This window comes from Budorcas taxicolor, chromosome 25, assembly GCF_023091745.1.
Source record: "Budorcas taxicolor isolate Tak-1 chromosome 25, Takin1.1, whole genome shotgun sequence".
NCBI classification, from domain to species: Eukaryota; Metazoa; Chordata; class Mammalia; order Artiodactyla; family Bovidae; genus Budorcas; species Budorcas taxicolor.
The window spans coordinates 9,291,828-9,319,541 of record NC_068934.1 but is presented as its reverse complement, the minus strand read 5'-3'; the positions used below and the strand labels follow the sequence as shown (position 1 = coordinate 9,319,541).

At 46.7% G+C, this 27,714-nt stretch overlaps 1 protein-coding gene across 3 annotated transcripts; it reads left to right on the top strand.

The window, feature by feature from the left end:
* The first annotated feature begins 1,227 nt into the window (after positions 1–1,227).
* On the top strand, positions 1,228–20,989 carry PRSS23 (serine protease 23). 3 transcript variants are annotated; one of them, XM_052661954.1, is made up of 2 exons: positions 1,228–1,355; positions 19,473–20,989. In XM_052661954.1, the coding sequence occupies exon 2, from the start codon at positions 19,486–19,488 to the stop codon at positions 20,611–20,613; it is 1,128 nt and encodes a 375-aa protein (XP_052517914.1). In that variant the 5' UTR covers positions 1,228–1,355; positions 19,473–19,485; the 3' UTR covers positions 20,614–20,989. The 3 variants fall into 3 exon arrangements, with proteins under 3 accessions (XP_052517914.1, XP_052517913.1, XP_052517915.1); XM_052661953.1 differs by lacking the exon at positions 1,228–1,355 and adding an exon at positions 12,423–12,518; XM_052661955.1 differs by lacking the exon at positions 1,228–1,355 and adding an exon at positions 13,810–13,827.
* The last annotated feature ends 6,725 nt before the right edge of the window (positions 20,990–27,714 follow it).

Here is a 27,714-nt window from a genome sequence, read left to right as displayed (position 1 = left end):
ACAAATCAAAGACTTGTCATTTATTTGCTTTTAATTTTCCTGCAGAAAGGGTTTTAAGGATTTAATAGTTCAATTTTATTGCATTGTTAAAAAAAAAAATAGAGGAAAAAAAAGAGACAGACATTGCCATCTCTTGTCCTAAAAGAGAAGATAGTTTGGATAACCTCACTTTACCAAGATGCTGTTTACACAACCATGAGATCATAATCGTTAAGTGCAGGACTGGGCTATTCTGGGCCTTCCTGGTTTGAAGCCAACCACATTCTTCATTTCAACATTAAAACAAAAAAATATCATGTCACCTTGGGATGTTGTCACATTACTAGGAGAAGCTAATTTTTTGTTTTTATTTTGCTTTGTCTTTTTTTTTTTTTGCCAGAATTATAAAGAATAATACGTAATACAGGTCAACTTTCAAATGGAGTTTCCCTGGTAGTTCAGATGGTGAAGAATCTGCCTGCAATGCGGGAGACCTGGGTTTGATCCCTGGATTGGGAAGATGCCCTGGAGAAAGAAATTGCAACCCACTCCAGTATTCTTGCCTGGAGAATCCATGAACAGAGGAGCCTAGCGTGCTATAGTCCATGGGGCCTCAAAGAGTCAGACACGACTGAGCGACTAAGACACACAACTTTCAAATCTGTTTCTTGTGATTTACTATGTGACTATGTCCAAGATCTTAATATTGTTGATTGCAGCAACTGGGAAACGCTGTACCTTTCTTAAAATTTTTATAAAAGAGAATAACGAGCAAAAGATGAGTGTCAAAATCCAACTGGAGGATGGCAAAGTTTTAAAGGAGGAGCTAATTTTTATTGAGCACGTAATCCCCATACTATTCTGTTCCCTATCACACCCCTGTTTGATGGAGTGAACCCACTGCATATGTGTCAAGTGGCTGCACGAAGTTGTCCAAACAGGGCCTCAGTCAGCCTTGAGTAAAAGAGAAACAAAGCATCCATGTGCTCTGGGAAAAGCCAGAGGATGCACACTTGGGACCTCGAAGACAGCCAGAGGTGGTAGGTGGAACGGCTCTAGAGCCATTCTTACCAGTTCTGGCTTATGTCTTAATTTTTCTGGGACAAGGACGATAACATGAACAGCTGCTTACAGATCCCACACGACGTAGGGGCTCAGTGCTCTCCCCACTAATTTTAGTCTGCTGGAAACCCGGATAAAGTCACTCCTCCTTGAAGGGAGTCCAGCTGCCAGTGTCAATACCGGAGAGTCCTCCCAGCGTGACCTTCACTGCTTCGTCAGGGAGACAGGCTCCCCGAGCTGTCACCCTGAACCTGCCCTGCCTCCAAGAGCACTGGCTGCAGTCCCAGCTCCGACATCCACCTGCCTTCATGCGGGTGAGTCCCACCCCACCCCCGCGCCTATGCGAGGACTTTCCCGATATCAGGTGGAGAGCCAGTTGGCTTTCCACGGCATGCCGCAGGCTTTGAAAGGAAAAGAACAAGGATGGCCATGCTTGTGGTTTCCCTAATCTGTGTACCAGAGGCAGCAGGAGCCAGGTGACCCTGTGTTTGAAATAAAGCAGGTTACTGGTCTCAAAGAGCAGGAAGCGAATGGCTTCTGTAGATACAATCCCTCCTCTGTTAAGGGCTGGCCACCCTAACTTGCTTTCACAATGTGAGAAACCACCGCCATTGCCAGAGATGGCTATGGGGCGCTGGGCCTGCTGAGCTGCTCCGCTCTTCAGCAAGTCTCCTCTCTCCCGAGGGGAAGGAAAACTAGGGGCCTCGGACTGTGTCTGCACAGTGACCAAAGAAATCTGCTGAAAACTAAAAACAAGTCTCAAATTTAGCTCACTGGTGTCTGTTCTCGAGGTCACACTGGCTGATGATGTCAGCCCAAACAGCCAGTCTTCCCTGTTCAAAAGGGCTACCCATTGCCTACAAAAGGCCATCTATTTTGGGCTTTGCTACAACAGTGTTTGGGGCTGGATGTGCAAGGGCTTCAAAATAAACCAACACACGATACCTTCCTCAATTAGCTTTTACACACCAGGAGCTATCCAAAGAGCTGTTATTGTAAATAAGAAGAAGCCGTAGCTAATGAGTAGAAAATCAGGCACCACATATGTTAAGAAGTATTTTGATGCAACTCCTAGATTAATCCTCACTATAACCCTGGCAGGAGGGTACTGTCACTACCCTATTTTGCAAATGAGGAAACTAGGCTCTCCCAGGGTTCCGGCTATTCTGTCTTTATTCGTGTGTGCTCAATTGTGTCCAGCTCTTTGCAACCCCATGGACGGTCGCCCTCCCGGCTCCTCTGTCCATCAGATTACCCAGGCACCAAGACTGGAGTGGGTTGCCATTTCCTACTCCAGGGGATTTTCTCAACGCAAGGATGGAAACTGCATCACCTGCTTCTCCTGCATGGCAGGCAAACTCCCTACTATTGTGCCACCCGGGATTCTCTGTCAGTCTCTCAGCAATTCTCCACCCTTTGGTGCCCTGCCCTGTACCCAGGAGGTTAAGCCTTGCAGACAGCACAGTCAGTTCCCTTATGAGCTGACTTTGGCAGCTCCAGAGATCAGGGTGGGAACAGAGGAGGTCAGGGTGTTCCTCTCCCGCTCATTCCCTTCCTCCTGGGAACCAGATTCCCACAGTGCTTGCAGCTCCCATCCCATTGACACAGGGCTCCTGGGCGCATGCATGCAACTAGGTTCTGCTGCGGTCTTCTCCCCCTTGGTCCCAACAACAACCTCGGCTTCCCCTGCTGCTGGAGCCTGGGTGCTCTCTGTCCTGGCTTGTTCCCTCCGCCCTGTTCTCACTGCCATAAGTGGGCACTCCCATAAAATTTCTTCATCTGAACCAAGCAAGGGGAAGGCGGGTCTCTGTCAAGACCACAGCTATATAGCCAACCTAAGACACGCAGGCCAGAGATTCAGCAGGGGCAGGGGAGAGGAGAGGCAAACTGAAAATGAAACAAAATGACGTAGAAATTGTTCTGGGACATCAAAGGCCAATTTAAAAAAATGCTTTGTAGAGGATGTGACAAGTGTTAGGCCTTTTAAAAATGTATAGAAGTGGATTTAGAAAGCAAACTAGTGGTTACCAAATGAGAAAGGGAGGGGGGAGGGACAAATGAGGGGTACTGGATTAACAAATACAAACTACTGTACATAAAATTGATAAGCAGTGAGGATTTACTGGGTAGCACAGGGGTTACACCCATCATCTTGTTTAATCTATAGAGTACAATTTGTAAAAATTCCAAATCACTAAGCTGTACACCTAAAACGAACACAATATTGTAAACCAGCTGTACTCCAATTTAAAAAACAATTAGAATTGAGACAAGTGGATATGAAGGAAAGAGTTTCAAATATAAGTAAAAGTGATGATGCAAAAAAAGCACAAACCACGTATCAAGAACAGAAGTGGTTTGCTCTTAGAAGTGGGGTAAGCTTATGGATGGTTTTTCTCAAACCGCATCCTACAGAACCCCACTGTTGTACGACATGTTACTGCCATATTGAAGAAAAGAGTCTACGGTCTAATAAGATGGGGTAGAGATAAATGAGCTTAAGCAGATTTCTTCACTCAGGACTTCTCAGAGCATTTGAAATACTAACATGTGTAAGTTGAGTACTTTTTTTCCCCCATGTCTATTAACATCTTCCAGAATATGGGAGGAAATAAGCGTTTGAGAAGCAAACTCCACAGTCCTGAGGGCATCCAATGTGATTCAGAACACAACCCAAAGAGTTCTGCAGAAAGTCAGTGGGACAGTCCCAAGTCTTAGACAGATGATGCCTAAGAAGACCAACACGTAGCGATAGCATGAGTACTGAAATGTAACCAGCACACCAAGCAGAAACTGAGTTTGTTATCGTAAGTAACCCGAAAGGAAAGAATGGTGAATGGGCATCCAACAGAAATTTGGATTTACATCCTGGAAAATATTAGAGCCCCAGTGGTCAAAATTTCACATACAGTATGCCTTGCTCCTAATGGCTGCGATGGCAAACTAAATTATTTCAGACATTATGTTTTAAGCTAATTAGAATTTTACTTATTCATTCGTTCAATCATTTTATTAAGTAAAAATTCATTGAGCCTTTATCCTGAGCCAGGCTCTCGTAGAAGACAGAGGAAAATCGTGGGGTCTAGAAGAACAAGACAGTGGTCCCCCTCATGAGATGCTCTGGACCGCTTGAGGTTGAACATGTAAATATATAGTTACAATGTAAGATATAATTTCAGTACAATTCTCTGAAGACACAGAGTATGAATTTACAATTCTAGCAATGAAGGGTTTAGAAGCCTTCAGAGAAGAGTTGATATTTGAGCTTAAAAGATGAGCAGAATTTGCCAGGAAAGAGGAGAAACCTCAGAAAAAGACACTGAATTTGAGTATCCAGTCCCCACACTTAACTGCATAAAAGATTACTCCTTATAAGACAGAAAAAGAAAGAATCCAATATTCATGGATAAATACAAACGTTAAGTTGAAATACAAAGATGAGTTGAGAACAAAAGGATTTTCCAAAAAGGCCTTTTAAAGCTATCGAGATTTGAAAGAAATTTTAATAAGATTCCCACTGAAAAGAGAATATCAAAAAGCTGTTTGAGTCTATTTCAAGGCCAGCTGCTCTGCTGCTTCTGCTTGAGTTAAAGGAAGAAAAAAAAACACTTTTTCTCTTTTGTTCTTGCTCATGAGATCCAGTATACAAGTCAGAGTACATCAGAGAAGCCCAGCGCTGGCCTCCAGAGACTTTCTGAATTTCACCAGAGAAAATGAGAAACACACAGTTATTTCAAAATGTTTCTAATTTTTCAGTTTCCAATAGTGCCCACATTATACAGGAAATTGCTAGTGCCAAAGCCTGTTTTTCTTTCTAATAATTTTAAATTGCTATATTCTTTTAAGTAGGATTAGAGTAAAGCTTTCCTTTGCTGTGCAGTTTTTTTTTTTTTTTTCCTTTTCTTTTTAGGCTACCATATGTACCAATGTGACAATTTAGCTCTACAACTACTTTATATTTGAAGGCTTTATACATTATACTTTCACATATTTATATTCATAGTATACTGATTACTTATATTTCCAAGTATTAATACTTAAAATGAGTAACTGACTCAATGGACATGAGTGTGAGCAAACTCTGGGAGATAGTGAAGGAGAGGGAAGCCTGGTGTGCTGCAGTCCATGGGGCTGCAAAGAGTCAGACATGACTGAGTGACTGAACAATAACAATGACAACAATCGATACTTTTAACAGAAACAGGAATTTTAAAGTTTTAAGTGCTATACGAGTACGTTTACTTTATTAAGTGCTGTAAAGATTGTTTTTAGTGGTTCTTTTTGTTATCATTTTTTTAAATTATGGGAACTAGTTGTGGTTTTATTTTTTATCATAAAGATTTTAAATCCAGTCTTCATGGGAGAAAAATCTGGCTTTGCCCTTAAAACACTGACAGATTTATAGACCTAACAATATTCATGTTGAAGATGCTGGTTGAATAAATGAACTGATGGTGCCATATGGGGAAACTGGCAGGGGAGACAAAAAGACTAGAACCCTGGCTCCCATCTGAACTTGTAACTCTTCCCAAATTCAGTACTGTTAGCCCTCTGTATCATGGGTTCCACAAATTCAACTAACCATGGATCCAAAAATTTTGAAAAAAATCCATAAAGTTCCATGAAGCAAAACTTCAATTGGCCATATATCAGCAACTGTGTGCATAGCATTTACATTATATTAGGTATCATAAGTAACCTGGGCTTCCCTGGCGGTTCAGTAGGTAAAGAATCCACTGCAATGCAAGCGAAACAGGAGATGCAGTTTCCACCCCTGGGTCGGGAAGATCCTGGCTACAGTCCACAGGGTCACAAAGAGTCAGACGGCTGAAGCAACTGAGCATGCGTGCTCAGAGACGATTGAAAGTATTGGCAGATTTCATAGGTTATATGCAAAGACTATGCTATTTTATATAAGGAACTTCAGCATCCTTGGACTTTGGTATCTGCAGAGGTCCTGGAACCAACCCTCTCTCTACAGATACTAAGGGATGACTGGACTAGGATGACTGGACCGGGAAACTCTTCGCTGCCTACAAACCAAACCTATGATAAAAGACTTTAGGGTTGAACAAAAGTCCTGAGATGGTTTATTCTTGGAAAGCCTGGAAAAAACTTTTTAACAATTCGATTGATTCATTCAACTCCTTCAACAAGTTTGAAACATTAAGCATTTGCAGTGGTAGTAATAACAATAGGTAACATCAATTCAGAATTTATTTTCTGCTAGCCCAGTGCGGTGTGCTTTGTACTGATTATTCCTCTGAGTCCTGACTACAGCCTGAAATAAGCCCCACTGTGTAGAACAGAAAAGCAAAGCGCAGAAGTCACATCACTTGCCCCCTATCGCCCAGCAACTAAAGGAACTCTAAATTGAGCCCAAGCCAGGCTGACTCCAGAGTTCCACCTCCTTCGCTCTCCCAGGACCACATGCTGGGGGTGCCCCAAGATACAGATGTGGGTCATTCTCGCATAAGATCACAATGCTGTAGATTCAAAGGCTGTAACAGTGGGTCCTCTAGACTCTACAGATGAGAAATCCAGGCTAGGTGAGATGATGTACCCACACGCACCCAGACAGGTTGAGAATACCGGCTTCCCTCCCAACCCTCTGTGCTCTCTCTCACTCCATTTCTCTTTTCACTCACTACACAAAGCTAGAAACCTCCACTTACTGAATAAACTCCTGGATCCGTATTATCACCACAGATATAAGGAAACAGATGGAAATGATTTTTAAATGTGTAAGTTTATCTCCTTAGAAATAATTCTCACGGACACCTTTTAAACTGGCAAATTTTTGAAGCTGCGTGTGAGTCACAGCCTTGTAAAAAATAAACACTAAGAGGAATGATATATTAGGAGTTTGGGATTAACAAATACACATCACTCTATATAAAGTGGGGTTTCCCTGTGGCTCATAGGTTAAAGAATCCACCTGCAGTGCTGGAGACCAGGGTTCAATCCCTGGGTGGGGAAGATCCCCTGGAGAAGGGAATGGCAACCCATTCCAGTATTCTTGCCTGGAGAATCCCACGGACGGATGAGCCTGGTGGGCTACAGTCCATGGAATCGCAAAGAGTCAGACATGCCTGAGTGACCAACACACAGACATATGAAATAGTTAACAGCAAGCCCTCCTCCACAGGTAACTATACTCAGTATCTTGTAATAACCTATAATGAAAAAGAATCTGAAAGAGAATATATACGTGTGCATAACTGAATCACTTTACTGCACACCTGAAACGAACACAACACTGTAAACCAATTATACTTCTTTTTTAAAAACTGAGCATTGAAACCAACTACAGAGTTGGTGTGGGGTCTCTCCCCTCCCCACCACCCTAGGTTTCCAATTATCTTTCAGTCCCATCTTGTCTCCTGCACGGAGGCCATTTAACAGGTCATTACTAAGTGACTGCAAGCCTGGAACAAAAGCAAGACAGAATCAAAAGGATGTTTTGAGTTGGAGTGATAGCAGTCACTCATCAACCTCCTTATTGTAAGGACGAGAAAATGCCGGTCTGGGAAGCAGTACAACACGGCAGAAACTGCTGACAGAGTGCAGCAGACAGGGCAGAAGTCACAACTGTGTTACTGAATGGTACACACTGGTATCCCATTTGACCCCCCTGAATCTCAGTCTCCCTGCCTGCGAAGTGGAGATAACCACAGTTCCTCTTTTTCAGTTTTCTTGAATTAACAAGTATGACGTTTGCTACACAGTATGCACTGAGTAAACATAGCTACAATTAGCACAGCCTAGGCCTAGCTCTGCTCTCTTCACTCTCCCACTGTTTGCCTTGTTTATGCAGTAGAAGAACCCAATGCCATGTGTGCTGACATTCTGCTAGGGCTTCATCCTCTGAGCTTCAGTACAAATTCTACCACTTCTTGGGAGACTTCAGCACCTGCCAGAGTGGGAATTAACAATTCCCTCTTCCATCTGTAGCTGTAGTCTGATCCAGCCTGTATCTCACTTTCTCCTGCGTTTGATTTTGTTTTGGTTATATCCAAAGCATCAGTTCCTTGAGATGAGGGATATTTGCTTTCTCCCTCCCTACCTCTATTCCCAGGTGGCTCAGTGGTAAAGAATCTGCCTGCCAGGAGATGCAAGAGATGCGGGTTCAATCCTTAGGTTGGGAAGATCCCCCGGAGAAGGAAATGGCAACCCACTTCAGTATTCTTGCCTGAGAAATCCCCTGGACAGAGAAGCCTGGAGGGCTAACAGTCCATGGGGTCACAAAAGAGCTGGACACCACTTAGCAACTCAACAGCAACTCTCTTATCACAGCGCCCATACAGTCACCTTATACAGACTGGGCACTCGCTAAATGTGTGGGCCTTTTCCTGAATGCATTTTTAACAACTCAGCTGTGTACTCTTGCCTGGAAAATCCCATGGACGGAGGAGCCTGGTGGGCTGCAGTCCATGGGGTCACGAAGAGTCGGACATGACTGAGCAACTTCACTTTCACTTTTCACTTTCATGCATTGGAGAAGGAAATGGCAACCCACTCCAGTGTTCTTGCCTGGAGAATCCCAGGGACGGGGGAGCCTGTTGGGCTGCCGTCTATGGGGTCGCACAGAGTCGGACACGACTGAAGCGACTTAGCAGCAGCCATACTCATGAAAAGTATTTGAGAATTATGATTATGGAGTTGAACTGAGTTCTTAAACAATGTGGGTTTTGGATTTTCTGGTGGTATTTTTTTGTTCATATGGGGAGTTGGGCAAATATAAAAACAAATACCTAGGTTTGGCATGAGGACACCTGCTACACAGGGCATTTCTCTTTGAATCAAAGTCCTCTGCAGCTCTGCTTTTGCTGCGGTCCATGTGGCAATCACAGCGATGACCTTAGGGCCCGGTAGCATCCTCCCGTTTTACTACCGACAGCTTCTGGAAGCAAGAGAAGGGGGTGGAGCTTGTGCAAACACAGTGAGTCCTGTCTGGGCAGGGCAGGAGGCCTGAGGCTGGTTCTGGGAGAGGAGACAGGAGAGGGAGGTGCTCTCGGGTCCTTCTGGGCCTCAGTTTCCCTCTCAGAATGATGGGGAAATTACCCTGTTCTCTAAGATGCTACCTCCCCAAACTGGTGACAATGGAATTTCAAAAACTGCCAGGACAGGGATTTCCCTGGTGGTCCAGTAGCTAAGACTCCACACTCCCAGTGAAGGAGGCCTGGGTTCGATCCCTGGTCAGGGAACTAGACCCCACATGTCATAACTAAGAGCTCACATGTCTCAACTAAAGGTCCATCATGCCACAACGAAGAGCAAAGTTACTGTGTGCTGCAACTGAAACCTGGCCAGCCAAATACCTATCTATATATATACACATACATACATATATATATATATATATTTAACCGTCAAAGCAAATGGGCAGTGAATATCAAATTCAACTGAGGCGGTCCTAAAGTACAGTGCTCCAAAGCAGAGTGAAGGCATTGTCTCTGTGCATAACAGATACAGCAAGAGCTAACATTCATGCAGGGTTTACTATGTGTCAGGCCATGTGCTAAGCACTTCCTGTGTTTCAACTGATTCAGCCCTTCAAACAATACTATGAGGTAGTTACCGTTTTACAGAAGAGGAAACTGAGGTGCAGAAAAGTTACAAAAGCTACACAACCGGTAAGTGGCAGACCCTGAACTAGTACTCATACAGCTGAATGTTGCTGGCATGCTCTTAATTACGTTCCTGGATTGCCTTCCTGTGGCCATCTCTTTAAAAAAATTTTTTTTAATTTATTTATTTTTAATTGAAGGATAATTACAATGTTGTGTTGGTTTCTGCCATACATCAACACGGATCAGCCACAGGTATACATAGGTCCACTCCCTCTTGAGCCTGCCTCCCACCTCCCACCCCACCCCGCCCCTCTGGATATCACAGAGCCCCAGTTTGAGTTCCCTGGGACTGCTCACAATGCCTTGCATTGATAGGTGCTTTGTAAGTCTCTTCTTTTTCTCCTCCTAATTCCTTCCCTGGTTCTTCTACTAAGTGAGGTGTTTGACTGTTAACGGTGTTTCTCTAGTTGGGAGCTATAGACCCTTGGAGACCCATAATTTAATTTTTTCATAGTTATGATTTTAAAAAATGAACATAAACACATTCTGGGTCACTGGGATAACCGCCTGATACCAAGGACTGCCTTGTGATCCTAGTGCCTCTGTGAGCTCTGCCTTGACACCAGCAGTCACCACCCTCCTCATTACACTTATAAGAAAGGGACAGCACGAAGTTAATCTCGAATGATATAGCAACTCAAGTGAAAGTCAACTATTACAATAACACAGGGTGTGAACAGAAGGGACGTAGCTGGAAGGGAGGAAAGAGGTGAGAAAGCTGACTCAATACAGGGCACTGGCCACACCATAAGACTGGTAGAGCCACCAGAACCCGGACGTACTCACTTCCGGGCCAAAGATACACGACGCTTGCAGCAGTTGCGTGCAGGCGTGCTAAGTCACTCCCATCTGTCCGGCTCTTTGCCACCCTATGGACTGCAGCCCACCAGTCTCCTCTGTCTAGGGGATTTTCCAGGCAAGAATCCTGGGGTGGGTTGCCACACCGTCCTCCAGGGGATCTCCCTGACCCAGGGATCCAATCCAGAGTCTCTTATGCCTCCTGAGTTGGCAGGCAAGTTCTATTGAGTAAACATCAGTAATTTAAATGTTATAGTTCTGGGAGAAGGACTTTATATTTGATGTACAAATTTATTTTTGCTTTATTCCTGGCTTGTTCAAAAGCTATAACACAAGTTTATATCTGGTTTTATATTTATAGCTAGCAATGCAACATTTTGAAAGAAAATAACTTAAGCCAAGCCTGGGGAGGCTGAAGAAACTTTTGCCTTTAACACAATGCCCTCAGGTTTTAGAATCACCAACAGTGACAAGCACATCAATGACAAATGCGAGCACCCTGGGTCTGTCATTAACACGCTGGTGTGAAATAGCCTGTGAGACCCGTCTCTTTTTGACAGCAGGCTTTGGTGGGAGAAATTCTTTCTCTGGTGGCCCAGACGGTAAAGAATCCGCCTGCAATGCAAGAGACACAGGAGATGAGGGTTCGATCCTTGGGTCAGGAAGATCCCCTGGAGGAGGGCATGGCAACCCACTCCAGTATTCTTGCCTGGAGAATCCCATGGACAGAGGTGCCTGGGGGTCTACAGTCCATGGGGTCGCAAAGAGTCTGGTATGACTGAGGAACTAACACATGGGTGGGAGAAAGGAAAGGCAGGCTAAATGGCTTCATAGAAGAAAAAAATGTGACCTTAGTGCATTGGGGCAAGTCATTCAACTGAGAAAAGCCTCCTCCTGGGCCTTACCAGTCAGAGGGGTAATCAGTACTTTCTCCAGCTGAACCGTGGGTCCCTTGCAGTGACTCAGGGAAGCTGACCCACTGGGCGAGGAGGTGGCTCCACCCGCTGGCGCCCCGATAAAGAGCCGAGGCCGGTGGGCTCCCCAACCAGCCGGTCCCTCGAAGCTGCCTCGGCCCAGCCGCGCTCCGGGCCCGGCGCCCCGCTCTGGGTGCGGCCGGAGGGGATGCAAAGCCTGGGCGGTCCTGCCACCGGGAGGCAGGTTTACGCTCCTGGAGGGGGGGTCCCCAGAGGCTGGGTGAAGCGGGAAGGAGCTCGGGCATCACCTAAAGACTCTGAAAACTCTCAAAAGTGCATGTGGGTTGAGGAGCGCACAGCATTTGCTTCCAACTCTGCAAACTCGCGGAGGGGTTCCGCGCGCACCAGGTGTGGCCCAGAGCCCTGGCGCTAGGCTGTCGACTTTGAGGAGGCTGGTTTTTCCGAGCAGGCGGCGGCGGGCCGGCAGCAAAGGCCTCGGGCTCGCTCCGGCCGGGGGCTCCCCGGGAGCCGGCGCGGGCTAGCGCGGCGAGGCCGGGACAGGGGAGCGCCGGGTGCCACCTGCGCAGAGCCGCGCGCCGGGGTCCTGCAGCCCCGAGCCAGGCTCCGGCCGCGGGGGCGGCAGGGGCGGGGCCGCGGGCGGGGGGCGGGCCGCGGGGGCGGCAGGGGCGGGGCCGCGGGCGGGGGGCGGGCCGCGGGCGGCGGGGGCGGGGCCGCGGGGGCGGCAGGGGCGGGGCCGCGGGCGGGGGGCGGGCCGCGGGCGGGGGGCGGGCCGCGGGGGCGGCAGGGGCGGGGCCGCGGGCGGGGGGCGGGCCGCGGGCGGCGGGGGCGGGCCGCGGGGGCGGCAGGGGCGGGGCCGCAGGGGCGGGGCCGCGGGCGGGGGGCGGGCCGCGGGCGGCGGGGGCGCGGCGTCCCCGAGGCCGGAGGCGGGGCGGCCGGCTTGGGAGGCGCGGGGGGCGGACCCGTCGGCCGCCGGCCCCGCTCGCCGGCCCGCCCGCCCCGCTCGCACTCGGTCGCGCCGCAGAGCCGGCATGGGAGCTGCGCGCGCCCTCCCGGCGCCCACACCTGTCTGAGCGGCGCGGCGAGCCGGGGCCCGGCGGGCGACCCGGCGCGGGTGAGTGCGGGCGCGGGCGCGGGGCGCCGGCCCGGGGCTGGGGGCACCGGACAAAAGGGAGGGCCGCTGCGCTCAAGGCAGGGGCACTGCGGGCTGCGGGGGCCCCGGACACCTCGCTTCGGCCACCCTCGGGGCTCGAGGGCTGGGACCCGCGGCCTGCGGGAGCTCCGCGGAGACTCGGGACCCGCAGGGCGTTTGGATTTCCACGGTGTCACCCGCGGATCGAGTGAGGAAAAGCAAGTTTTCGCAGCTACCATCTCGGATGCTGGGTGGGAATAGAAAAGAAGCCTGCGCTGGGCATGCTCGCGCGCGCACACACACACACACTTTTTCCCTTGAGTTTTGCAGCAAGGTCTGCAATTCCAGCAAGGTCTGCAAGTTAATTTTTTACCCTGGGCATGTAACTGTGAACACACCTTGGCAAGCAAGGAGAGGGCAGCAAACAGGTCGGAGAAAAGGCCCTCTTCTCTGGCACTGTGACTGATGGCCGTGCGCTGCGCTAGGAACCACTGTGTGAACTAGCAACAGTTCTTGGAAGCAAATCTTTCCTCTTCAGCGTGTGGACATTCTTCGTGGGTTCATTTTTAAATAAAAGCTGAAAGAAGTTTTTAAAAATATTTCACAAGAGCGAGAAGAATAATTTAGATGAAGGATAACTCCCACTCCTCTTCGGAATACAAATTCGGTTTGCTTTCAAACATCTCATGAGAAAGCAGCTGATAAAAATCCTGTTTGTTTTACTGCCTTTTGGGTGACACCCGTGAGACTTCAGAAATAGCGCCTAGCTGGTGGAAAGCTCCTGGTTGTTCGGGATCCCTGTTGGTTAGGGCTGCCTTCTGTTAGTTCCTGGAACTGAACTTGAGTGGTCCCTGTGCGGCTCCTTAGGAGGAGATCCGCGAAGGATTGGCGCAGATTGGCCAGTGTCAGTATCGTTTCGAGGAGGCCCTGTGATAAAGAGTTGAATTTGTGGTTTGAAGGCAGCTGTGGCCAAAAGCTGAAAGCCAAATTAATACCAAGCTATTTACTACGCTTGTTTCAGAATCATACTTGTGTATAGAGCATTTAAAATAGACCTTATACGTGCACCTCTCAAGAGGTCTGTTAGACAGGAGTGGATTGGAGGTAGAGTGGAGAAGCAGAAACTGCCACAAAAGCCACTATATGTACTTGTGAAAGCGTTTGTGATCATATGCACACCATCTGTATTTGAATAAGTTGTTTCACCTGTATTTTTCCCACTTAAATAAAGTCAGGTGATAACTTGTCATGCTTTCCCACGCCTGAACTGAAACGGAAGCATTTTTCCAAGGTAATTAATATGGACCTCATTTTTGTAACAGTGACAACTTATTCAGGTAGATAGTGAATGTGGGTGCATTCTTCTGTCTGTAGTATAAGTGCCAAAGTTCCCATTAGCAGGCCTGAGAACATTACCGGCCCCTGTCTGCAGTGTTTAAGAGTCTCAGGTTCTCCTGAACATCTTTTCTCATAGCTCCCTTAGGACTGAATCCGCCGGCCATTATTCATGCATAACTCTCCCTGACCCTAGGGAATTCCTTTCTCAGGGTCTCACCATTGACCATTTTCTACTATTCTTATTCTGCTGCCAGGTTTGTCCCAGGCTCACTGGGGTGGTTCGTTTTGCCTGAAATCTGATAGAGACGAAGTTAAACGTCGTTTGACCACAAGATGATGTTTAAGGTGGCTGGGCTTGTAAATACCCTGCATTTCTTTCCTGTACAAGACTGTAATTCTTAAACCATTATGTGATTAGGTTTGTTTCCCTTTAACAGGTTCAGTGCCTCAGGAAAACGAGAGCATGCCTGGCTGCGGAGTGTTACCAGAGCTTTGTTCATTTTTAGCTATTTGCTTTAGGAATTAGCATGGTTTTACTGTTCAGTATCCCTGGCCACAGAAAAAACCCTCCGCCACCCTTCCGAATGTCATCCAGAGCTTTTATCCTCACAAACTTGCCTGCTCTTTCTTTCTGTCATTACTGTTTATAGTGGTCCCAGGAATTCAGATGTTGTACAACAGAGAACTTATACCCTGAGGATTAGATCTTCCCTGCCAACACTTGTTTGCTATAGAAGTTGTATCACAGTTCCCGAACATTTGCCCTCTGCAGGAGATGCGTGTTGCTGCCGTTTTCGAGGTGCAGAACTGGGAGAGCGTCTCTGCCCACAGCCTCCAGGCAGCACTATGGTGTGCACAGCTGATCATGAGCAGCGAGCAGCGTCCCCGCCCTGTGAGGTTATCCGTGCACTTACCAAGTGGCAGCATCTTCATAACATATAAATATTTTTAGACAGTGGACAGCAGGACAGTGGCTCATGGTGAATGATGGAACATGGAAAGTGTAACCCTCTTGAGAGTCAGATATACAGAGCTGGAAAAGGAATACTGTTTCCATATTACTAAGCACAGCCAGAAAATATTTGCTTACCTTCATTTTCCATTCTGCTTTGTCATTTAGGTCAAGTGATGCATGGAAATACTCAGTTGGGAACGTTCAAAGATAATTCTGTATCAAAGGACTCCTTATCCAGTAAAGGCTTAGTCCTAGAAATGAAATGTTATAGACCTGAATCTTCCTCATCCAGAGTTAGATACAAGGATAAGATTTGGAAATCTTCATTCTTTTTTAAGGTGTGAGTTTTCCAGACAGTTCTACGAGGATAAGGTGAGCCATTGGTAAAGGCAGGAGAGAATTAAAAATATGTACCCATGAGTTACCTTTCCAGTAGTGAGATTATGAATGTGTTCATCTTAGAGTGTTTATGTTTAAATAAATGAAATGGAAGGTTTACCTAGAGTTTATAAAAATGGAAACAATAATTGTCTCCTGGGGAATTATTCCAGTATCAGGTGAATGGAGAAATTAATGCAAAATCACCAAGCTAATTTTAAAGTGTTTTATTAATAGGGGAGGGGTCAGGGCAAGGTGTGAATGCCTTAGGAAAGGCCCTGAGTGGAGGTAGCTTGTTGTCTGTCCCCCAACACCACCGTGCACACACACCCTCACTCACCCCCTCTGCGAACTTTACTAAGAGCTTTCTCACCTAGCCATCCTCCACTCATTCTTGAAAGCCGCCCTCTGCTGGAGGCCTTTGTTTCCTTTGCAAACAGATAAGGGGACTCTTGTCATCCAGACAGGCTAGAGACTAGCATGATAAATTTTCCTTTTCGTTTCCCCTTGTACCTCCACCTTCCACAATTCTTTGAGTAAAAGTTCCTGGGGGAGGGGAAAGGCTCCTGGAAAAACCAGACCTAGAAGACTAAGAGATCATTGTTCAGAACAATTTCTAAACCATTCTAAACATACATTTGGTAAGAGAGTAAGCAACTTATGAAGCTTGTAACTTTAATACCGTTGTCAGTTTAAACCCAGGTGGGGACCTGAGAACATATCACTTTATCTTCCAGCTTCTGATCAGGTATTTAAAAACCAAATCAATTTGGAATAATTTGACCTGCATTAATTTTTCAATCTGAATCATAGTTTCTTTTAACATGTAGTTCGGTGGGGACTTCCCTGGCGGTCCAGTGGTTAAGAGTTCATGCTTTCAATGTGGGGGCACAGGTTCAGTCCCTGGTCAGGGAACTAAGATCTCACTTGCCGCGTGGCCAAAAAAATGAAATGGAGCAAAACAGAATAAAATAATAAAATATATGTAGCTTTCAGTGTTACATAGAAACTTTAATGAAGATATAAAAAATTCTCAGAATAAGGTCTCACTGCACAAACAAATGAATAGAGTTGAAATCGTATAGGGAACTTGTAACTGATATTTCAAACTCATAGATTTAGTCTTTTGAGGTAACTGAAAAGCTTATTTTTAAGGAATTAGAGCTTTACGCAGCGCTGTCGGTTCAGCAGTTTTATTTACATATGGCTGACCTCTCCTTGTTGTTGTGGTTGTTCAGTCGCTCAGTCGGGCCCGACTCTTTTCGACCCCATGGACTGCAGCACGCCAGGCCTCCCTGTCCATCACCAACTCCCGGAGTTCACTCAAACTCATGTCCATCAAGTCGATGATGCCATCCAGCCATCTCATCCTCTGTCATCCCCTTCTCCTCCTGCCCTCAATCTTTCCCAGCATCAGAGTCTTTCCCTATGAGTCGGCTCGTCACATCAGGTGGCCAAAGTATTGGAGTTTCAGCTTCAGCATCAGTCCTTCCAATGAACACCCAGGACTGATCTCCTTTAGGATGGACTGGCTGGATCTCCTTGCGGGCCAGGGAGTCTTCTCCAGCACCAGACTCTCACTGCGGTGCTTCTCCAGTTGCTGAGCATAGGCTCTCGGTGCTCGGGCTTCAGTGGTTGGCGGCTTGCGGGCCCTTAGAGAACAGGCTCAATAGTCGTGGCTCAGGGGCTTAGCCTCTCGACTTGTGGAGTCTTCCTGGACCAGGGATGAAACCCACATCCCCTGCATCGGCAGGCAGATTCTTAACCATCGGCCCACCAGGGAAGTCCGAAAGTATTTTTTAAACAGGGGTTTACTACACAGGCAAAGCTCTTGAAAAGGTGAAATTGGGATCAATTTTGCCTGAGAGGGGTTAATTCATTAAGACGAGCTTCCTGGATGGATTTTAAAAGGTTCATCTGAAGTAGTTTCAGACTCTTTTCCTGCTGTTGTCTTCCCTGACACCCCTGCCAGTGGACGGTTTCAGGGTTTGGATGAAGCACTAAAGGCTTGTGCCACTGGAACAGTCCTGCTGCAGTAAGTAACTTGCACCCGGTACTCCTAGGGTCCAGTTAACATATACGCCTCAGATCTGGGATTTGAAAATGCATGTTCCAGTTGATAATATGAGCATATTTTAACTGTCGTGTTCTTCCTGCCCCTGGAAAATGTCGACAGCTTATGATAACACAGAAGATCATACTGTCTCATCTCCTCCTTTCTCTTCCCCAGCAATCTTATTTTGAAAATGGGAATACTTGACAGCTGGACCTCTGTGTTTTCTTCCTTGAGATAAGCCTAAGTAAACTTGGCTTAAGGCTTGTGTTGCTCAGTGTTAGCATGCTTTAATGTCCTCCGTGTTACAGTCAAAGGGAGGAGAGGGTAGTGTGTAGGGGTCCAGGAGGCACCCCTGTGGGAAGCACATGACTCCTCCAGTTTTCCAGTTTTATGTAAGAAAGCAAAAGTCACCCAAAAGTTGCTTGCAGGTGTATATTCTCAAAGAGGAAGCCTGAGAATAGGAAAACAGTTTCTTCCAGACTCTCACCCCAGCTAGGTTGCACTTGCCTCTTAAGAAGACCTAAGCCCTCCTTGTCCTTGTTTTGGGATCCTTGCTTGTGAATGAATTAACCTACCTGCTAAGTCAGCTTCTCTTGAACAGAAGATTCTGAGCCAGTCAGAGCCAACTGATGCTTCAGTTCAGTTCAGTCGCTTAGTCGTATCCAACTCTGTGACCCCCCCCTGGACTGTACGTAGCTCACCAGGCTCCTCTGCCCAGGGGACTCTCCAGGCAAGAAGACTGGAGTGGGCTGCCATGCCCTCCTCCAGGGGCTCTTCCTGACCCAGGGATGGAACCTGGGTCTCCCACATTGCAGGCAGATTCTTTACCGTCTGAGCCACCAGGGAAGCCCCCTTGCTGAGCTAAGGGTAATTCCTAAAGTGACTTATACTGCTTCCTGTCTCCGTATCCTTGCTCCCTTTCTCTAAGTGTCCCCTTCAGTTTGTTTTAGCTTATTTCTGTTCAGCTTTATCACCCATCTCAAGCATCACCTCCCTTGGAATGCCTCCCTTGTTCTCCCCACCACGGGATTTCATGCCTTTTCTCTGAACCACCACATCATCCACGTCTGTCATTGGCACTCATCATGCAGCATTCAAAAAACGTGTTTTTTAAGCCACACTGACGTTCATTCATTCATTCCTTTACTCTTCCATGAATAAACCTTTGTGGAATGCTAGCATAGGCCCAATCTCAACGCCTTCAGACTAGCTGGGAACACAAACGCACAGACCTGAAAAAGCAACCAACAGAAATAGTCACAATGTGTTATTTGATGCAAATTTAAAGCTTTCAGTCTTTGACAAAGACCCTGACACCTCCCACTCTTTGCGACCCTGTGGACTATAGCCTTCCAGGCTCCTCTGTCCAAGGGATTCCCCAGGCAAGAATCCTGGAGTGGGTAGCCATTTCATTCTCCAAGGGATCTTCCTGACCCAGGGATTGAACCCGGGTCTCCTGCATTGCAGGCAAATTCTTTACCAACTGAGTCACCAGGGAAGCCCTACACCCTGGTCTTACACAAGAAAACCCAAGCGAGGAGGGAGCGTTTCCTTTGCTCAAGGCCAGTCTACTCTGGAAGTAAACTTATAATAGTTATGATTGTTCTAAATTCAAAACAAAACAAAAAAGTCCCACGCCTTCTTCTGAATCACTCACCATTTAGAAGCGATCCGAGTCCCATCAAGTGTGGCAGTGTGGAGCCATCCCTATTTGATGCCTTGGTCACGCAATAAATTGTGTAATTTGAATTCACCCCGAAGAGGAGTAAGTTACTCTGAACATTTCCAAGTACAGGCTATAATGAGATTAAGAGGGAGGAAGAAAGGAAAGAAGTTCAGGGGGACCAGGAGGGTAGCAGAGGATGAAGGTGTAGAATTGAGCACAAAGAATGGCCTAAAATTACATGGGTATCAGGGCCAGTCAAGCAATTCATCTGGGAATTAATGGCCCCATGCACCCATCCTCCGCGGGTCGTAATCCTTAGGGTCCTCTGAAACACCAAGGGGAAAAAATACCCAGTTTCACATTGGGCATTCAGCCCCAGGAAGAAACAAGTTCAAGCCCTTGCGTTGTGAGACCGTTCCTGGGGATTCCTCTGCACACCCCAATTCCTGAAGAAGTTTCACAGCTCCAGACAATGCCAGGCATGCCCCTGGATGGCTTCTGCTGACCCTCGCCCTCCTCACCCGCTTGTCTTTGTTCCTGCAGGGTGGTGCTCAGCATGGCGGGGACTCCAGGGTGCCCCATCTTCCTCCTCCTCCTCTGCGCTTTTGGGCAGGTGAGCCCCTACAGCACCCACTGGAAGCCCACCTGGCCGGCCTACCGCCTCCCCGTGGTCCTGCCCCAGTCCACCTTCAACTTGGCCAAGCCAGACTTTGGGGCTGAAGCCAAGCTGGAAGTGTCCTCCTCGTGTGGACCCCAGTGTCATAAGGGAACCCCGCTGCCCACTTACGAAGAAGCCAAGCAGTACCTGTCCTACGAGACCCTGTATGCCAACGGCAGCCGCACCGAGACGCAGGTGGGCATCTATGTCCTCAGAAGCCGCCAGGGGCAGTCTTCCGGGAAGTCTAGGAGGAAGCGTCAGATTTACGGCTATGACAGCAGGTTCAGCATCTTTGGGAAGGATTTCCTGCTCAACTACCCCTTCTCGACCTCCGTGAAGTTATCCACGGGCTGCACCGGCACGCTGGTGGCCGAGAAGCACGTGCTCACAGCCGCCCACTGCATCCACGACGGCAAGACCTACGTGAAAGGAACCCAGAAGCTCCGGGTGGGCTTCCTGAAGCCCAAGTTCAAAGACGGTGGTCGAGGCGCCAACAACTCACGCTCATCCCTGCCTGAGAAGATGAAATTCCAGTGGATCCGGGTGAAACGCACCCACGTCCCCAAGGGTTGGATCAAGGGCAACGCCAACGACATCGGCATGGATTATGACTACGCCCTCCTGGAGCTCAAAAAGCCCCACAAGAGAAAGTTCATGAAGATCGGGGTGAGCCCGCCTGCCAAGCAGCTGCCGGGGGGCAGGATCCACTTCTCGGGTTACGACAACGACCGACCGGGGAACCTGGTGTACCGCTTCTGTGACGTCCAGGATGAGACCTATGACCTGCTCTACCAGCAGTGCGATGCCCAGCCCGGTGCCAGCGGGTCCGGGGTCTACGTGAGGATGTGGAAGAGACAGCAGCAGAAGTGGGAGCGGAAAATTATCGGCATCTTTTCTGGGCACCAGTGGGTAGATGTGAATGGTTCGCCACAGGACTTCAATGTGGCTGTTAGAATCACCCCTCTCAAATATGCCCAGATTTGCTATTGGATTAAAGGAAACTACGTGGATTGTAGGGAGGGGTGATGTGAGCAGGTTCCTTCCTGGCTGCTCTTAAGAGTCTTCATGTACTTATTTTAGGAAAAGCCAAATGTTGTCATTGGTGTGTGTGTGTGTGAGAGTGTGTGTGCATGTGAAATGTGTTATAATACCTTTTGCCTAATTTTTTAAAATTGCAAGATGACCGGCAGTGTTATTTGAAAACTGGTTGGTGTGTCATTTATCATTCAAGCAGTTTGAAGGCATACTTTTGCATAGACATGAAATACGTGCTGATGTTTGGGGCAATAGGGAAGATTTAATGGCTAAGTTAATCTTTCAGCTTTCGAGAACTTTGATTTTCATTTCATCTGAACTTGTTTCCAAAGTTGACATTAAACACGTGGCACATGGGAGACATAAACTCTGACGCGTGTGTGTGTGTGTATTTTCTCCTGAGAGTCAACTTGTTTTGTTTTATTAGTACCTAATCATTCCTGTTTCCAGACGTTCCCCACCACATACAACTCTTAGGAACTTTGACGATACTTTTGAGACAGGCAGTTATAATGTTTTGGATTTGGGGGCATTTGCACAGTAGTCCTGGATCAGTAAGATAATTTATACTGGTACACATGTAAAAGAATCCACCTGCAATGCGGGAGACCTGGGTGCGATCCCTGGGTCAGGAAGATCCCCTGGAGGAGGGCATGGCAATCCGCTGCAGTATTCTTGCCTGGAGAATCCCCACGGGCAGAGGAGCCTGGTGGGCTACAATCCATAGGATCGCAAAGAACTCGGACATGGCTGAGCAACGAAGTACACACAAACACAGACTCAGTTATATCCTAAAGTAAGTTGGTATCCCAGGCATCTTTCAGTTTTGAAATCGCTTCTCTTCTGAAAACCATTGCTGTGTTTTTGGGGAAGATTTCGCATGTGGCACTGCCAGGCCTGCAGTTGCACCAGAGTAGGCAAGATTGTTTATGCCAATCCTTCCATTTAACAGGATTTCACTCACATTTCTTGAACTAGCTTTTCCAGGAGACAATAATCAGGGCCTAATTAGAACAGGCTGTATTGCTTCCCCGCTAACAGCTGTGGTCACACTAAAAACAATCATTGTATTTTACCCCTGGAGTGTAGCACATCTCATGTTTTATCATTTAGATGGAGTAATTTAAAATGAATTAAATTCCAGAGAACAATGGACGCATTGCTTGGCAGATGTCACAACAGAATAACCACTTGTTTGGAGCCTGGCACAGTCATCCAGCCTAATCAAAATTATTCTGCATAGTTGTCAGTGAGCTTTTAGGGAGCTGTGGACTTGTGCAATTTAGAAACTTTTCTCTCTTACACTTGTTTTATAGTAAAAATATTTGGAAAATGCTTTAAGAAAAATCAACATGGCTTCTTTTTCACTAGCTTTGAAAAGGCCTCTTTTACTAGAATTCTCCAGGCTACAGGCATATATAATCTAGAATAAGAGTAAAACTGGGAATGTGAAATGGATCGGAATCATCACTTCAGTTACTGTCTTTATGAATGTTTCATCAGTATGATCATCACAGTTTAGAAAGAAAAGCATTTGACTTATTTTGGGTTTCCATTTTATGCCTCTCAGCCTGAGCAGTTCTTTCTAGATGTATCAATAGAGGGAGAAAAGCAAAAGAATCGCAAGGCGGATACATGGTGTGTCTGCACCCCGGCAGTTCCAGCCTGCACTGTGACTTTTTTGTGGGAGGACATTGAGATACAGCGCTGCTGTTTATACCTTCTGCAGGTGACTTTCGGCTTATGTTCCTTGAGCTTTTTGGAAGAATAATCTTGATAAGGCACTCAAGCAACTACAGCCGTAGTGCATTCTTCCAGTCACAGAAGAAATACTGTGCATAGCAGAGATGCAAGGCCGCCAGGAATCTTTGGATTTCCACTACAATATGCTTTGGAATCTAACAGGAATCTAGCCTCAGGAAGAAGAGAGGTCTCCATCTCTATGTCTGGTATTTGGGAGTTTTGTTTGTTTTTACTTTAGCTTGGTGCCAAAGGAAGTTTTCTGGACACCTAGACCAGAACTGACTTTTTACATCTAAACCAGAACTGATTTTTTTTTTTTTAAATAGATGCTCCTTTTACAAAGCACCTTGATTTCTTGATTTTGATTTTTTGCAGTGCTGAAACTCAACGAGGATAGGCAATGGCACAAAGTCAAAATAATACAATATTTAGTTCACAAGTAGGTTTGAACTAAGGACAGTGCTCACAGGCTGTGTACAGCCTAAGTCACAGAAGTGTTAAAGAAGGCTATATAATAGTTCGACATGCCCACCTTTTCAGTGGTAGTGAATAGAATCATTATATTGGAATATTGTGGAAGAAAAGGCTCTTGCAATATTATTAATATAATTTGTACTGAACATAGAGTAGTTATACACTGTACGGATATATCCCTAGTAGAACAATGTTTCCCAAAGTGTCTGGCTTAAACACTTAAATCCCTCCAGGTTTTCTACCCAAAATGAAAATGGCACCAACATCAAGGAGGAGGGAAATGCCTGAGAATATTCCCTCTTTTCACTGGGGATTCACTCGCCGGTTTGCACATTAAAAGCTCTAAGAAGTCCTATAATGAAGAGGGATGTTTTAAATTCTGCATTTCAATAAAGGTCTTTGCTCGCAGAACCCTTGTTTTCTCATATAATACTCACGAGCAAGCTGGTGTTCTAATAAATACATCTGGGGGGTTGCTGGAACAAACTCTTGGTCTAGGTGATGAGGCAGAAAGGTTGAGTCCTGATCGGGGTCGGGTACCAGTGTCTTTTTGGTTCACAGAGCCCTATACCCAGGTTTGGAAATGTTCAGACAGTGAAATAAGAAATGATTTTTCAATCATTGAAAAGTTTTCAACTTGAAAAATCATTTGTTGTTGAGAATCAGAAGGTTGTGGCAGAAACTGCAGACACATTTTTTCCATAGACTTTATTCAAAGTTTTGAATTCAGAAAGGAATTAATAAAAAAAAAAAAAAGGAAAATAGGCCTAAAAGAGAAATATGAACTGGTCAGTCATGGAGTTGCGTCTGTGTTCTTTCTTTACCTTTTTTCGACCAGAAAATGGATTAAAAAAAAAACTGGAGGGAATTCCCTGGTGGTCCAGTGCTAAGGATTCAGCACGTTTGTTGCAGGAAGGGGGATCCCTTCCAGGGCCCGAAACTGGGCTCTTGCCTAACACTTGGAAATGAATTGTCTGAGGAGACACATGTGCTGACAAAGCAAGAGATTTTATTGGGAAAGGGCACCCGGGTGGAGAGCAGTAGGGTAAGGGAACCCAGGAGAACTGCTCTGCTGCGTGGCTCAGTCTCGGGTTTTATGGTGATGGGATGTTTCCGGGTGGTGTTTGGCCAATCATTCTAATTCAGAGTCTTTCCTGGTGAAGCATGCATTGCTCAGCCAAGATGGATGCTAGCGAGAGGGATTCTGGGAAGTGGACAGACACGCAGCGTCTCCTTTCGACCTTTCCCGAACTCTTCCGGTTGGTGGTGGCTCATTAGTCCCATATTCCTTACCAGGATCTCCTGTCATAAAACAACTCATGCAAATGGTTACTATGGTGCCTGGCCAGGGTGGGTGGTTTCAATCAGCATGCTTCCCCTAACACGTTCACTGCCCAGATTCAATCCCTGGTCAGGGAACTGAGATCCCATGAGCTGTGTGGCCAGCAGAGTAAATCAGAGCACCAAGATGATGCTCACACTCTGGGTGACTCCTTCTACCTGCCCAGAGGGAGGGTAAGCCCACAGCGACACGTTTAAGGTCAGCATTTAGGGTAGCTGTCTTTCTCTACCATGTCTGGAGGCCTTTGGTTTAGAGCTGGTCAAGGATGGCAAGCCTGCACTGGAATAAAGATGCTCCGGTGCATCGCCATGCACTGGCTGAGCAGTGAGGGGCAGCTATCCAGGGTGTTGGGGGGAATTCTGACAGTGGTCCTCAACATTTCCCCTCTCTGCTGGTCAGAGCCAGCAGCCAAGGAGCCTCGTGGATAGTCCCTTCTTGGGCCTGCTCGCTTTCTCTGAGTTCTACTGCCCGTCTGCCCTATTTTTAGTCCTTGTCACGAACTCATCTCTTTTAGAATTTTCCACCATTTATTGTGATCCACACAGTAAAAGGCTTTAGCATAGTCAATAAAGCAGAAATCGATGTTTTTCTATTTCAGTAAACTAGTTCAATAAACTGTGGAAAATTCTGAAAGAGATGGGAATACCAGACCACCTGACCTGTCTCCTGAGAAATCTGAGAACTGGACATGGAACAACAGACTGGTTCCAAATAGGAAAAGGAGTACCTCAAGGCCGTATGTTGTCATCCTACTTACTTAACTTCTATGCAGAGTACATCATGAGAAATGCTGGGCTGGAAGAAGCACAAGCTGGAATCAAGATTGCCAGGAGAAATATCAATAACATCAGATATGCAGATGGCACCACCCTTATGGCAGAAAGTGAAGAAGAACTAAAGAGCCTCTTGATGAAAGTGAAAGAGGAGAGTGAAAAGGTTGGCTTAAAGCTCAACATTCAGAAAACTAAGGTCATGGCATCCAGTCCCATCACTTCATGGCAAATAGATGGGGAAACAGTGGCAACAGTGGCAGATTTTATTTTGGGGGTCTCCAAAATCACTGCAGATGGTGACTGCAGTCATGAAATTAAAAGACGCTTACTCCTTGGAAGAAAAATTATGACCCACCTAGACAGCATATTAAAAAGCAGAGACATTACTTTGCCAACAAAGGTCTGTCTAGTCAAGGTTATGGTTTTTCCAGTAGTCACGTATGGATGTGAGAGTTGGACTATAAAGAAAGCTGAGTGCCAAAGAATTGATGCTTTTGAACTGTGGTGTTGGAGAAGACTCTTGAGAGTCCCTTGGATTGCAAGGAGACCCAACCAGTCCATCCTAAAGGAAATCAGTCTTGATGTTGAAACTGAAACTCCAATACTTTGGCCACTTGATGTGAAGAACTGACTAATTGGAAAAGACCCTGATGCTGGGAAAGATTGAGGGTGGGAGGAGAAGGGCATGACAGAGGATGAGATGGTTGGATGGCATCACTGACTCAATGGACATGAGTTTGGGTAAACTCCAGGAGTTGGTGATGGACAGGGAGGCCTGGCATGCTGCAGTCCATGGGGTCACAAAGAGTCGGACACAACTGAGCGACTGAACTGAACTGTCATGAACCAGCTCAAGGATGCCTTGAAGTTGCCTCCCTCAGCTAATCTTTATGGATATTTGGCGTGTGTGTGCTCAGCCACTTTAGTCATGTCCAACTCCTTGCAGCCTCATGGACCACAGCCCGCCAGGTTCCTCTGTCCATGGGATTCTCCAGGCAGAAATACTGGAATGGGTTGCCATTCCTCCTCCAGGGAATCTTCCTGACCCAGGGATCGAACCCGAGTCTCCTGTTTTGCAGGCTGATTCTTCACCCACTGAGCCACTTGGGAAGCCCCATGAGTATTTGGCAGAGTGTCCATTTAAACTTATTATCCAGAGTGGAACTCTTCTGAGACTGATAGAAAGAAAATGCTATTACTAATGTGGCTAGGGCAGCAGGTACACCCTGGGTGGGTCCTGGGAAATCCAGCATGTTGGGTCACCTAAACTGGCAAACCCGTAAACCCTCCAAAGCACTGTGTGGAATGCAGACCGGCAACCATCCTTGTTGACTGAGGAGCAACAGTGGGGCTGCGTGCCTTCTTTGCCCAGATCAGCATTCTGAGGATAGCTGATAGGGGAAGGGCGTTTAAAATCATTTTGATGGGGTGTTTACCATAGGTGGTAAACACCATTTCTAGCCGATGAACAACCCCTCTGTTTTTAGTCTTCTGTTTCCCCAGAGAAGGAAATAAACCAGCTTTCAGGACAAGAGTTAACAAGACTGAGAGCTAGGGCAGAAGACTGGTGGGGCTGTGGTGTGTGATGCTGGCCCTGGAGTTGGGCAGGCTGACTCTATAGTTGCCTGCTTCCTTTTGGTGAATGAATCTCAATGCACTTCCATTTAAAACGTAAAACTCTCCTGTCCTATTTAAAGATTCTCCCTCTCTCCCTCTGTGTGTGTGCTCCTACTCTTCCAATGAGCTGAGGTAAGTCTAAGGAAGAGGAAAAGGGCAAATGTCTGGGTCCTTTCCTCTGTGGTTGTCACTTCTCAGGTAATGCTGTCTCTTCTATCCTCCTTAGCTCTTACCTCTAGTGATATAACCCTCTGCCTCCTGCTGTTGGGACAGCCTTACCTGGGAGACAAGCCTCTAGAGTGGTGAACCAGCAAAATATTCCAAGTTTAGCCATTCTCTTCCAGACTGGAATTACGCATGAGAAACTCGAGTTTCTCATGGCCTCACTCTACCCAACTGTGAGCTGCCCACTAAAGATCTGGGGAGAAAACGTTCTAGGCTGAGGGAACAGGAGTGCAAGGGTCCCAGCAGGATGAAATTTGATCTGCTCAGGAGGTGAAATAGATGAAGGGGGTTAAAAAGTATAAACTTCCACTATAAAATAAATGTCATTGAGATGTTGTGAAGAATGAAATCAGATTGATTATATTCTTTGCAGCCAAAGATGGAGAAGCTCTCTACAGTCAACAAAAACAAGACCGGGAGCTGACTGTGGCTCAGATCATGAACTCCTTATTACCAAATTCAGACTCAAACTGAAGAAAGTAGGGAAAACTGCTACACCATTCAGGTATGACCTAAATCAAATCCCTTATGATTATACAGTGGAAGTGAGAAATAGATTTATGGGCCTAGATCTGATAGATAGAGTGCCTGATGAACTATGAAATGAGGTTCGTGACACTGTACAGCAGACAGGGATCAAGACCATCCCCATGGAAAAGAAATGCAAAAAAGCAAAATGGCTGTCTGGGGAGGCCTTTCAATTAGCTGTGAAAAGAAGAGAGGCAAAAAGCAAAGGAGAAAAGGAAAGATATAAACATCTGAAGTTCCAAAGAATAGCAAGAAGAGATAAGAAAGCCTTCCTCAGCAATCAATGCAAAGAAATAGAGGAAAACAACAGAATGGGAAAGACTAGAGATCTCTTCAAGAAAATTAGAGACACCAAGGGAATATTTCATGCAAAGATGGGCTCCATAAAGG

What these genes read in the sequence shown, in the direction of transcription:
- PRSS23 (XM_052661954.1), top strand. Translation starts at nt 19,486, where the DNA reads ATGGCGGGGACTCCAGGGTGCCCCATCTTCCTCCTCCTCCTCTGCGCT.